Below are 14,530 nucleotides of genomic sequence, written 5' to 3'. Positions count from 1 at the left end.
AGGAAGTCAAGGATTAGTCAAGGATTGAGGATTTGAAGGGTACGAATGGATCATAAACTTAAGATTATTGGTAAGTCGAGGATTATGTAAGCCTTGGGTGTTATAACTAGAATAATTATACAAGAAGTAGGATTCTTCTATTTTGATGTGAAATACTCCTTCCGTCTCATATCAATAGTTCATGTTTCCATTTTGGTTTGCCTAAAATAATAGGTTACTTCTAAAAATAAATATCCCTTTTACCAAAATACCCTCATTATTAGTTAATCTATCCTGGAATTAAATGAAACTAAAAGTATAATTGTCATTTCATTTAATAAAGTGAGGGGTAATTAATGTTTTCTTAATTGTGTTTTTTTGTCGGTGGACAATAATTTTGGGACGGAGGGAGTTCTTCATAGAAAAAGTATGAGCTAGATTTAGTCGTAATTTCAAGAGATATAATGTAAAATACATGACACATATAGGTAGACATGGCAATGGGGAGAGTTTGGAGCGAATCAATCGTGATCCAATGTTAACAAATTTCAAAATCCAATCCTAACCCTTTTTCGTAACCCGCATGTTTTTTAAATAGTTAAACACATTATACTTAATTCTTAAATTAACATTTCTTAAATAAAACAAATGTTAATTTAGAAAATGTATTACATACTCAAGGACTTTCGATTGGAATTAAAATCACCATTGTAGTAAGTTCCAATTGATATTTGACCATCATTACATAGATACAAAATAAAAATTGCAAACTTTCTTTCGGCTAATAATTGACTATTGATTTATAAATGAAATTGGTGATTGATTGATGAAATATAAATGAAATGACATCATGATTCTTGGTAGAAGACTAGAATTCTAGAAATCGACTCCTCGAGTCCTATGTAAAAACAACTTGGTCTTTTTCTTTTTCCCTTTGGACACTTGATATGAGAATTGATTGCGAATTTGGTCCCAAATGGCATTTTAATGAAAAATAGAGGTTGCATGCGTATGTTGGGTGCATGTTGCGTACGTTGGGCGTACGTGTTTAAGGGTCAAACCTTAATTTTTAGGGTTTGAACCCTATTTAAACATCCTTATCTCTTTGAAACCTCTTCATTCTTCATCTCCACCTCCATATTCGACCCTAGCTAACCCTAATCCATTTTTTTTGAGCATCCTTGACCCATTAGTGTGTGTTTTGATGGTCATAGAGAAAGGAGAAGGAAATGAGAATATCTTGGAAGGTATAAAGCTTATATCTTGATGCTTATCTGCTTTTCTCCCCAATCAATGATGTTCTTGAGTATGACATGCTCTAAACCCAAATGGATTGTCATTCCAGATGTTGTGGAGTGTCTAAGACCATAAAAATGCAATTTGGTCATTAGTTTTCTTCCATGTATGGGTTATAATGTCTTAATGAGTTAAGAAGTTAGGGTTTTTAGTATTGAGCATTTCTTAGCTATGCAAAGTCATAAAGTATACGTTTTTGGGACTAGATCTAGATCTTGGACAAAAGCCCTTAAGGGATTAAGCTCTTAATAGAAGGAGAAGTTGGTTGGCACGTACGTTGGGCATACACTGCACGTATGAGGTTAATAACTTGCTTTTTGGTCAAGCCTATAGTACGTCGTGCGTACAAGCTAAGTACGCTGGGTCTGGAAGTTTTGACCAAAGGGTATTTTGAGTTGTAGTTGAGATTTATCACTATTTGATGTATATGTGACTTGTAGAGTTGATATTCGGAGTAGTGTCCTGCCTAACTAACTTTCCAGACTGAGAGGTGAGTTTTCCTCACTGTACTAATGGGTCGAAGGCACCAATGTGGACCCACTGGGTTATCTATCCAGGTTTTGATGATGTTACTATGTTGTATTGATTTGTTAGAACCGAGGCCTGGTATACAGGATATTGTTATGTGACAATGATCTGTAGATCTGTCTGTTAGTTTGTTGAGTGGTTATATGATTATCTGTTTACTGGATATATGCTATCTAACATGTATATGTCGACATAGTTTGGTTGGGTTGAGGCAATATTGCTATGTGCAGAAGCCAACAAATCGGGAAACAAGCAAAACATAGGCTATGTGCTTAGGAGTAAGCCATACATGAGCTATGGGCCGGAAGGTAAGCCAGACTCATGTTGTGGACTCACGGGTAATCCAGTTTGTTAGTTGTGGACCTAGTACGCATGTTGCTATATTTTTGTGTGGTTGGACTTTGGGGGAACTCACTAAGCTCTGGCTTATAGTTTTCAAATTCATGTTTCAAGTACTTCAGCTGATCGTTACAAGACGAATGTCTGATCATACACATCCTTCTATGACATGTTCTTGGAGATTTATGGTACACTGATCTAGGGATATATGTACTTTATACTTGATTTTGTTATGGGTTTGTTTGAAAACAATGATTTCTTTTGATTTTAAAATGAAAATTTTTATCGTGATTTTGGCATGTTACAAGTTGATATCAGAGCCCTATTTGTGATAATTGGATGAACATTTGTGTGAATCTAGACTCAAACTAAGGATCTGCTAAAGTTTTCAATTTGTTTTCAAATGGTTTTCAAAAGTAACCAAGGAAAGACGGGATGTGTATGATCAGCCAGAGCAAGAATGTATACCCCCAAGTCATTGTTATTTTCTTATGATTGAATTGCATGCTTGTAGTAGGATAGAGATCTTCAGGAATTACATAATAAAATTGCCTGAAATTTGATGCCATATGCCTATAGAGTTTTTCTGCTCGAATGTTGTTTGCTTGTTGCTTTTTTCCTTTCAACCCAGGGAAAAAGTGTCTGGTGATGATGCCAAGAAAGACAACTTAGGTGTTGTTTGTTTTTTATGATACAAAATGTTTGCAGTCTGTGGACCACATCTGTGGACCTCTGCAGCAGAAGAGGTAGACCAAACTTTTACAGTTTGAAAAAAGAAGACTGTTTTTTTAACATCTGCAGACTACTAAAATAAACTAAAATCTAAATAAATTAATTTTTTAAACTACAAAGTGATTTTTTAATATATTTATGACTTTGTAATAAATAATTAACAAATCTAAATCAACTTTTATGTATTATTGTATAAAAAGTGAAAATAAAAATGGTATAAATTAACGTATATATTTAATAAAAACTAATAATTTTGGTCGCAAAGTTATACCTAAACATTGTAGTTAGAAATCAAAGATTTTGATACATAAGTGGATGGAAATAAACTTTGATTTTTTGATTTAAATCAATTAAAAACTAGTCATAAATATTTTTCAAAGAAGTTGACGATATTGTATTAAATAATGTTTTATAAAATTTGGCATAAAAAATATAAGCATATATTATTTTATTTTATTTTTTTCATATTTTTATAAACAACTTCAACGACCATTATTGTAATAAATTTTTATTTATATGTGTTTTTTTAGACTAGAAGATGTCTGAAGATGTTAGAAGACTGGTCCACATCTGCACTAAAAGAGGGCGCACATACATTTTTAGGTCTACAGTCTTAAAAAAAAAACAGCCTTTGAAGACTAATGTATGTGTGTGATCTGCGCCGCGCAGATAGAAGAGGCCAAGAAGATCTGCGGAAAAAAAACAAACACCGCCTTGAAGAAGAATTTGGAGAATGAGCTTGTAATGAACGATTTAGGATCTTAAAAGAAGATGACATATCGGAGTGATAAAAGAGCAGGATGGTTATACATTTCTCACTACTTTGAGAAAGTCTTGTGGTCGTTCTATTGTGATCAGTCCAAACTTGTTACTTCTTTGGTGGTTTGAGGCAATCAGGGATGTTGTGCCATGGTATTCCTTCTTGCACCATTATGCTCCCTCTTGCGCCATGAGGATTCCTCTTGTGCCATGAGGTATACTCTTGCGCTATGCATGTCCTTGTTGCGCCATGCATGTTCCTATTGCGCCATGGTGGTGTTGTTTCTCAAATCTTGATGTGCTTGTGCCAGAATTGAAGCCACTTGCGTAATCTATATTCTTGTTGCACCATGATGGAGCAAGATGGACCATCTTGGTCCTTGATGAGCCAAGTATGTATGAAGTCCTCTATAATGCTCAAAATCGTTCAAGGATGCTCAGAAGTTGGTATTGCTCAAGAATTACACCATGTTGTGCCACCATGATGGATGTTGGCCCATTAGAGTTCATGATGAGCCACTTGTACATCATGATGCTCCACTATAGCACAAGGTGTTCCAGAGGATGCTGCATGGCGGCTTGTGATTGGTTGACACCTGTCATGGGCTTATGGGCAAATGAGCTTGACCCATTAGGGTTTTAGGTTTGATCCTTCAAGTATAAATTAGGATGCATGTAGAGTCATTTGTCTAGTGTCTTGTATCTTGAATTCTAGAGTGATAGGTGAATCTTTGGTGAATTGTACTTGTAACCTCTATTTGAGAACTCTGAAATAAAGAATACTCCCCTCCTACTCGTGGACGTAGGTCGCCTTGACCGAACCACGTAAATACTATGTCTTTCTATGCTTATAGTTTTGCTTGTTATTCACATCTCTTCCTAACAAGGGCCACCCAGAACTTGGCAAGTGACATCAAATTTGTTTTGAGTCTTGACCAGTATCGTCTGTTTTCCCTAACAAGTGTAGCTTAAGTTACATAGACTTTTTGACAAAAGTGTGGAAAATCGCCGACATAATTTGACATGATTACTTTTAACTGTCGGGCATTCAAAGACTCCAAAGCTTCGCTAAAATATTCTAGGTATTACAAATTTTCAGACAGAAAGAGTGGAAATTCGAGTGAGTGTATGGAGGGTGTGGAGAAGTGAATGAGGGGTGAAATGATATTTATAGACAAATTTTGGTCATGCGTGTCGCGCGCTTAAGGTGACGTCTCCCCATTCGTTTTGTGCCACATGTCACCTTCTTTGTGCTCCGTGTTGCCACCTTCTAGAAGCGCACGCCGCGCTCATAACACACATTTCTGTAATTGCTACACACGAGCTCCATTTCTCTGTTCTTTATATCTATACGTAGCCATCGTCGAGATCTAGAACTTTTATTTAGACTCTGTCGGCTAATTCTGACTTTATTTTTAAATTTATATTTTTATAGGCTTAGATTTCTAAAGTCCGTATAAAAATCATAACTCTCTCATAAGATATCCATTTTCTACTACCTTTATGTCACACCCCGAAACCAAGGCGGAAACGTTTCCGGGGCGGACTGCACGTTGAATATCAAATCCAATGTACATAGTAAGCATAGTAAACACAAAGCATTACATTACATAGAATTATTACATTTGTTTGAAATCAAAGTGTTACAAGTGTCATACATATATATCATACGAACAAAAGTACAGACGTGTCTTCTACGTACTCCGTCTTCGCCAAATGGATCGCTGGGTACCTGTCTAACGTGGACCTGAGAATACAAGTAGTTTGAAAATTAACATAAAGCTGGTGAGTTCATAAGATGTTTGTTTTCTGAAAAATGTACAAGTTTCTTTTGGTTCTCCTAAAAGTTTGATATCCAAGAAAATCCCATATTTTTTTATAAGTATAGTTTAGTTATCCATTAGTTACACGATCTAGTTAAATACAGTTCAGTTATCCCAGGAAAAACCCTTATTTTCCTAAAAGTAAAGTTTATTTGAATACCACAGTGTATAGTTTAATACATAAAACTATATATTGTAAATCATGGGATTACTATACCGTACTAGATATAAGATAACCTTGATACACAAAGACTATAGGTTGAAAGTCATGGGATTACTGTCCCGTACTAGATATAAAATCAAAACCATGGGACTACCATCCCGTACTAGATATAAGATAGTTTGATATACACAAAACTATAGATAGATATAGATTGAAAACCATGGGACTACCATCCCGTACTAGATATAGATTAAAAGCCATGGGACTATCATCCCGTACTAGATATAGATTGAAAACCATGGGATTATAATCCCGTACTAGATATAGATTCAAAACCATGGGACTGTCATCCCATACTAGATACAAGAACAATAGATAGAAGATAGATATAAAATCAATTACGTGAATAAACTTATATTAATACGTATTGTGAGTCGGGTAACCATTTTGATGCGACACCGAGACCTCCTTGACATTCATCAGACGTCGGACGATATCCAGAATTTGTCACCCCAGGCGTGCCCGCCTAACTGTAGCTAGCAGTTTAGGTGTGGGATTGTCAGTCCTGAATAGATCTATTCACAAATTCCAAGCTCTCCCTCCAGGAGACTCTGGTTACACTTCCGGGGAGGATTTACTGATAACCCAAAAGGTAATGACGAATCTCACAAGCTAGTATTGATTTATTCACGGTGTTTTCAGACGTTATCAAACATAGTAATCGTTTTGAAACATAATACAGTGAAAACAGTCAAGTATAATAGAATTATCTGGCAATATACTCTAAATTAAACAGAGATAAACAAAAACAGACATAGTTTATCTCATAACTTTATATAAATTTGAGCTCGTTAAACAAGAACTAAAGATCCCAAATTATTCCCATAATAATTTGATTGATTTGATTGTTTCCTTTACTGAAATCCATGTAGTTATAATCGATAAAACATCCCTTATGCTCAACATAATACATAAGAGGTAAAGATATCTAAATGTTAGCCATATATTTATAGAAATACATTATTTTTAGTTTTTGAAAACATTTATAGTTTGCTTGTATTCCCCCCCCCCCCCTGAAAACATTGAAAAACACGGAAAAAGCGTAGGGGTATGAACTCACCAGTCGAGGAACGTGTCGTCTGGAAAGCTAAGTGTCAGATCGGGGCTTGATAACGCACGAGTTTCCTATGAAATATGAAATGAGATACAAATGTATCTAATTAGACTTTAAATCACTAGTTAGATATGATTATACACTTTGAGACGTGAAAACACTTTAATTCAAGTGTTCGGAGTGACCCGGGTGGCATCTATGGATGTGGAGGACCTAGATATGGAGTTTACTCTTCAAGAGTAAACCCCTTGAGGAGTTCACAGTCCATTGACCATATCCCCATGAGTTTACGGTCTATGAAGATGTTCTTCGGAAGTTTACTACCTTAAACACGAGTTTACTACCTTAAACACGACTTTACTACCTTAAACACGAGTTTACTACCATACACACGAGTTTACTACCTTAAACTCATGTTTGCCCAAGATTCATGGGTTTTGGTGGTTGAAAGTTAAGCATACTAAGTTCTAGACCCATTTCTAAGCCATACAAGGTGTTCAGGGCACTTTAACACCCATTGAATGAGTTTAAGGTCTAAGGAGATGAGTTTACGGTCTAAGAATGTTCTTGGACCGTAAACTCAAGATTGTCCCATTTGTGTAAGTTTTGGTGCATTTCTTGAAGGATTATAGGGTTCTATACTCTCATGGAAGCTTGTTGGAGGTTTTTAGGGGCATACTAACACCTTAAATTGAGTTTACTCCCCAAGAATAGGTGTTTACGGTCCAAGCATGTGCTTGGGCCATAAAATCATGCTTATGTCCCAAATGATGAGTTCAAGGTGTTCCAAGTCCATGCAAACAAGTCCTTAGGTCATATCTAGGCTCCAAATGAGGTTTGGAAGGGTTTTAAGGCTCAACCCCCCCCCCCCCCCCCACCCCCCATAACATGTGTTCACAGCCTAAGGAGGTTCTAGGACCGTAAACACATGTTTCTGGTCCTAGTCCTCATATTTTTCACGAATTTGAAGGCCAAAGGTGTTATACTAGGAGCTAGGATAGTTACCTTGATGATTTGGAGCTTGTTTTGGATGATTTTGGCTTGATTTCGAGTTTTAGAGAGAGAGAAAGTAAAGAGAGTGGAAAGGCTTCAAATGAGGCTCTCTCAACTTTATATATGTTCAAAGTTTGGGACACGGTGGAATTCTACCCGATACTGACGCTAGACGAAGCTTTTGGTCGCACCCGATTAATTTACCGTAATTACGACTTACATGAAACTAAATATTTTCTAAATGAAAATAGAAAATATTTTAATGAATTTAAAATTTATCGTAACACTTATGAAATTTAAATAGAAGTCGCAAATAAATTAAATTAAAACAAAGTTAACGGAAAATTTTGGAACGTAACGACTTTATTAACAGAACCGGGTTATGATAACGGAACGAACTTCGGGTTGTCACACTTTTGATCTTCACAAACTGGTTTAATCTAGTTTTCCTATTGAAAACTATATCCGTTTCAGTTTGTGTAAACTTTAGGGTTTTTGTTGTTGCAGTCGGTTGTTTTTTGATTGATTTGTTCTTCGATCTTGGTTACTACGAGTCTTTTGTGTGTTTCTTGCAGATTTAGAAGATCAGAGATTTCTTTTCTTCTCTTTGGTTGGGTGGAGGGTGCTTTCTTCTACTGGATCGATCGGTTAATCTCGTCATTCTGAAATAACTCTCCAAGGGTCGTAGTTCATCATCGATAAACCTTAGTAAAGAACGGATCTGAGAGCCGATCGGTTCTCTGATTGACTATTTGTCTCTTCTGGACTCAGTGTGAGGGTTTCCTGTTCTCTCTTTTCCTATAATTATTTTGGGAGATTTTGGTTGCCTTGTGTACACCAGTTAACTAGTTGTTATTGTTTTCTTTGACTCGATGATTGCTTGTCTTGGGCCCCAATATACTGTGGTGACCATCTGGACTTTAAGGCTTTCACTGTTATCTTTTTTTTTTCATTATCCGATTACTTGTTAGTATGACTGGTCTTGTGACTGAAATCTCAAGTCGATCAGAATCCAAACCTGATCATGTTGTGAACTTTGATGATCCAAATGTTCATCATTTTGATAATATTGTTACTTGTGTCATTAGTTTCAGGTAGTTAGGAACTGAAAATTTTAGGATATGGCGCGGTTCTATGGTTAGAGTTTTAAAGGCTCGTAATAGACTTGGTTTTACTGATGGAATTGTTCCTAAACCTATTAATGATCCCATTAAAGAGTCTAAATGGGAACGTGCTAATGCTATCACTTGTTCTTGGATTCTTCAATTTATGAAAATTTGTATGCTACTCATGTCTGCTCAGAAAGTGCACATGATTTATAATATGAATTGTCTGAAACTTATCATAAAACGGATGGTTCTGTTATTTTCAATGTTCATCAGAAGATAATTCTCTCATTTAGGGTAGTTTGTCCTTGTCTGATTATTTTAGCAAACTTGATTCTTATTGGAATTAATTTGATGGATTAACTAATATTACCGAGTGTACTTGTGAAGCTGCTAATAGTTTTAATAATCATTCAAATCTTATGAAAATAATGCAATTTTTGAGTGGGTTAGATGAGTCTTATAATCAAGTTAAAAGTCACATTTTGTTAATGGAACCTCTTCTCTCCGTTAAAATTGCTTTCTCTTTAGTATATCGTGAGGAATATAACAAAATACATAGTTCTAATTCTTTGAGCTCATGTTCTAAAACCTCGTCTTCCGCTTTTGTATCTAAATTTGTTGATCAGAAAAAATCTAACTCTAAGGTTCACTCTATTGACAAAAGTTTCAAAATAATAGGGTATCCAAATGACTATAAGCCAGATCTAAAGTTAATAATCAAAACAAAAGTTTTCTAGTAATTCAACTTCTGTTTTTCAAACTGAATCTCCTAGGTCTAGAACTAGTGATAACTATAATGATTGTCTTTTTTTTTTGACTAATTAGCAATATGCTAAGTTTCTTAGTCTTATTGGTGGAAATAAGCAAGGTTTGGATGAAACATTTGTCAATGCCAACATGGTTGGTATTTCATGTAACTATTTTCATAATCATGGTTGTTATAAATGAGTTGTTGACTCTGGAGCTAGTCAACATATGATTAGTTTTGAGTCACATTGTCAAGATTCAGGTAATGTTTCTAGGTTAAACCTAAGGGTTAGTCATCCAAATGGGTCTTCTGCTCAAATAAATAAAATTGGAAACATGCTTGTAGTTTGTCATAGATCAATGAAGCGTGTGTGGTTAACCGACACATTGATTAGGTGATAAAAGACATCGAGAGTACCAAGTTAATTTCCATGGTTATTCACATCTTGTTTGTGATCCTCGGTATCCTAGTCACAAACTTGAAGGGCATAATCAAGATTAAACATACCATTGAAAAGTTAAATGAATCTTAAAAGATCTAGGAATTCAATTTAAAACTTAAATCGTTTAAAATTTTCTTTTCATGGTGGAATTGGTAAATCGTCATTTACCTAGCAACAAATAGTTTGCAATTGGATTACGACATCCCTCTTCCGAATTGTGAATTGTTGTGTTGGGTCCTAACCTTAATATTTCATTTGGGAGTTATATTAAGGACTTAATTCAACTAAACTTGAATTTCTCCCTGGTAGATGTCTAGTTCTGACAACTATGGTCTTCCCGAATCTTTTGGAAAAAGCTTTCCTCATGAAGATGATGTTCCTAGAAATCTTACTTCACTTCCTCCACCTCCTTCAAATAATTCTCCTTGACCCACATGTTCGTCAACTTGAAAAGTTCAAGGTCACTCAAGCCCTATTGGCAAGCAAACACGAAGATTGAAACTTTGTATGTGCTCACGTCTTAGAGATGAAGTTGCATATTGATAGGCTGGGAATGTTGGGTATCGCTATCCCGAGGAAGTTGGTTGTTGACTTGGTTCTTCAATCACTTCCCGAGTCGTATGGTCAGTTTGTTAAAGACTACTATATGACAGATCACGACGTAACCCTTATTGATCTTACATATTTGCTAATTGTTGCTGAGTCAACAATGATTTGGCGTACTAGTCAAGCAAATTTGAATGAAAGATTTATATCCCAAATTTCCATGGATCCTAACAATGGCAAAGGTGATGGTTCAGAAATGGTTTCTTCTCCTAAGGGAAAGAAATCAGCCATGGTTAAAAAGCTTGATCATAAGAGAAAGGCCAAGTTTGAGATAATCCCATACGCCATTCCAAAAGAGTCTGTTTGCTTCTCTGCTTCAAATAAGTCCACTATCTAACTTTATTAAGTTCCTATTTCTAGATTCTTAATACATGATGTGATAAGATTAAATTTTGATGTTTTGTAGGATCGATGAAAGGAAGTGTAAAGGAAAAGCATGCTGAGTCTGATCGCAAAGAGATGGATTTTGAGCGCATGGTTCGATGATCGGATTTTTGAGCTGCTACTTGGGAGTTATGAGAGATTTCTTAGGAATATTTAGAAACATAGTTTTCATATGTACTTTCATTGTAAGGAATGGTTTTCCACATTTTATAAATAAAGAAAAATTTTGATTTTATCTTATATTTCCTTGCAATGGCATTTGTGAAAATTGATGTTTATGTATATTCTAGCAATGATGGAAAATGGATTTGATTCTTTCGTTTGTGGTAGCGTCTAAATTTACCAATTAAGGAAAGATTCTCATCACCAAAGTTTCAGTTAGACAGAAACTTGAAATCATGCAACTTGTATTGTATGATGAATGAGAACCTTCATCTTTGGGAAATTAAGACTAATTCCTTGTTCACATATAGATGTGAGTCAAGTGAAGGACTAGGGGATCTAGTGCACACTGTTGTTCGCTGATCAGGTCCACCACAAAGAACAATAAGATTATTCGTCATGATTTACTAAAAGTTTAGTAAATATGATCATGTTTACAAGATTAAGTGTAATTCTGAATCATTGAAAAAGTTTCAATGTATAGCAGGACGAATAAGAAGAATAAAAAAGACAGAAAGATAAAAGTTTCTCCAATCTGAAAGGAAAAGGGAGTACTTTAGTATCGTGTTTTATGATCATCTTAATGATTATAGAACCATACCACAATTGATACTCCAAGAACACCTTAGTGCACTTGTGTGGCTAAGAAGAGGAATCAGGAATTGTTGAAATGGTTAAATCAAAAAGGTGAATCATACTTCGTTCCAAAGTGACGTTTTAGAGTTATACTCCAAGATTGTGTCTTGGGTGACATGTCCTAAGAAGGTTTGTAACACATCATGAAATGTGGAGTAGAAAAGTTTTCTTGCTCTTGCATGTGAGTTATACTCCAAGATTGTGTCTTGCATGTGAATCATACTTCATTGATCAAGACGTTTTAGAGTTATACTCCAAGATTGTGTCTTGTGTTGACATATTATTGTTTATGTGTCCATTCCAATTAAAATTGACTATGCATGTGAGTTCTATGAGTTCTCAATTGTTTGCATCAGATAAAGCGCCTTGATCAATGAAAGTTCATTGACCAGTATAGGTGAATTGGTAAACAACTTGGAAGACATGGTAGACCCTTGTGCTGCCAAATGGCAAGAAATTAAGATTGAACAAGTTCGGTCCATATGAGTTTGAATCTGCCATAGACCTTATCTAATGATAATGGTTGGAAATGACAGACTCACATGGATAGGAACACATACACCATAAAATCTAAGTGACATAATGGTTTCTCTCCAATTCATGTAAATGATTGTGAGGAAACACTTTCAGTAAGTAGATTTTTAGGAGATAGCAGTTGTGTTAATTGCGTTCTCAAATTCGAGTATGATTACGACATCCCTCTTCATAGTTCGAATTGTGAGAAATGACAAACAGTTTGAACATTTGGTACTTATTGTTGTAAGTTCTGAAATAGCTTAGAGACACATATGAGCTTTCTAATAAAAGGTGTATGAGCTTAGATAAAGACTTATCGAAGCATCTCGTATAAGATATCTGAACTTTGGTATGAAAGTCAATAAGTATTGATTTCTAGAAGTCCAGTTGATTTCTGGATACATGTCAAAGCTAGTGGGAGCATAAATGTTATGTTATTAACAAAATAATTGTTATGCTAGTGGGAGCATGATTATTATGTGAAGTGTTGCATGTTAGCAATACTGGTTATAGGAAACAAAGGTTAAAAATTTTGCAAAGTTGCAGAATTTGAAAAGGTGTTTCGCTATAATAAGGGAGAGGATACTCATACTTTATTTCGAATCTAAAAGCTTAGATTGAAATATTAATTAGCTTAGTCATGAGCATATATGAATACCATGTTAAAGTAGTTCAACATTGGAAATTCTATATATGGGAATATTTTAGCAAAAGACTAGTCAAGTATCATGTCTTTATGTAAGACATTATAAATCGTATTCCATATGGTTCAGATATAGGATCGATTGCATATGATATAATATTCATGTGTTCTAATTTTCCAAATGCCTAGTGCGATAAGAGGGAAAAAGGACTAGAACCGGATATGACTAAAGTTATTAAACAATTGTCAAGGACGATCTAAGGTTCGCTAAGGATTGATCGTTTGTAGTTGGAAGTATAGTAATAGATGGACCATATTGACATTATTATGACTAAACAAGATTCTATTTATAATGAGTTGTTATATGGCATTTGTGCATGAAGGATGCTCAATGGAATGTACTTTGATTTTGAGACTTCGCTTCCTTGGAATTGTTTTGTTATTAATCTCCAAATGAATGCTCTGTAATATCGTTGGCAAAGTCTCTGTGACTTTTGTACCTCAACATTACAAAAGGACCATTGCATGATAGTTAGGTGCTCTTACACCAAGCATTTGGAATTGTGAAATGAGCATCATTGAAATGTTTTCAACTGATCTATTTCACAAAGTAAGGACCATAGGTAAACAAAGTGTGCATGCTTAGAGCATGTGATAACTATTGTTTTGATTCAAGTATTAATTTGATTAATCGAAACATTATACAATGAATGATGTATAATCAATATGATGATTAAATAAAAGGTGTTTTATTTATATTCAAAAGTTTTGAGACCATATTGGATTCAATTATTCTTGTGTTTCACTTCACATGTTTTGACTTCTCGAATAATAAGATTATTCAAACTATCCACAATCAATTATACTTTGGAAGTAGGTATTGAGGCAAGACTGTCATGAATCTGACTGTAGATTGTCTAAAGTGTTTAGACATAGTGTAGTGTTCATGAGTACTCCTATAATAAGATTTGAGTATTGGATTAAACCCACGCTCATCTGAATCACTTCATGGATTTCATCACGGGTGATTGTGAGATGATAATATCTTATATTCTTGAAACAGAGACATATAGTTGCAGTTTACAAGTCAGTTGCACATTGATGATATGTAAACGCACCAGTAACTTGGTGTTATAAAACATATTATTGTGTGAGATTTGATGAGTAAATAGAGCAAGAATATGAGTCGAAGTTTATCCGTTCCTTTTACCCTAAGAGGGGATAAAAGTGATATATGTGGGCCCTTCGATTATATAGTGATGACAACCCTGAGCGCCTGGCCAAGCCTGGACTGATTTGATTTGTTCAATTAGTTATTCGTCATAAATAGAAAATCGGGAAACAACACATGGACATAGAGAATGACTGTAATCCATGTCTCATGTCCATATGATATCTAGAATGGAGGAATATATGATCTCTTATCAAATGGATGTGTTGCTGATAAGATCAGAGTTCAACAAGCGACGTTTGAGAGCTACGATTGCTAATCGGATTCTGAAGTCGTACCTAAAATTATAGTTATTAGACTTATCCAAGTGAGATATTGTTGGATTAG

At 35.0% G+C, this 14,530-nt stretch overlaps 1 protein-coding gene across 20 annotated transcripts in view; it reads left to right on the top strand.

The window, feature by feature from the left end:
* The window catches only part of LOC122197288 (uncharacterized), a 33,483-nt gene that overhangs the window by 14,019 nt on the left and 4,934 nt on the right, over positions 1 to 14,530 (top strand). For 5 of the 20 annotated variants that reach the window (XM_052770224.1, XM_052770220.1, XM_052770221.1 and 2 more), the window contains one exon: positions 3,405 to 6,020. The exons of 3 other annotated variants lie outside the window; for them this stretch is intronic. In XM_052770224.1, the coding sequence (XP_052626184.1) occupies positions 3,405 to 3,491 (87 nt within the window). In that variant the 3' untranslated portion in view covers positions 3,492 to 6,020. 12 more of the 20 variants (XR_008231467.1, XR_008231468.1, XR_008231469.1 and 9 more) reach the window with 7 other exon arrangements.

This window comes from Lactuca sativa, chromosome 4, assembly GCF_002870075.4.
Source record: "Lactuca sativa cultivar Salinas chromosome 4, Lsat_Salinas_v11, whole genome shotgun sequence".
NCBI lineage: Eukaryota > Viridiplantae > Streptophyta > Magnoliopsida > Asterales > Asteraceae > Lactuca > Lactuca sativa.
This window is presented reverse-complemented; position numbering and strand designations above follow the sequence as displayed.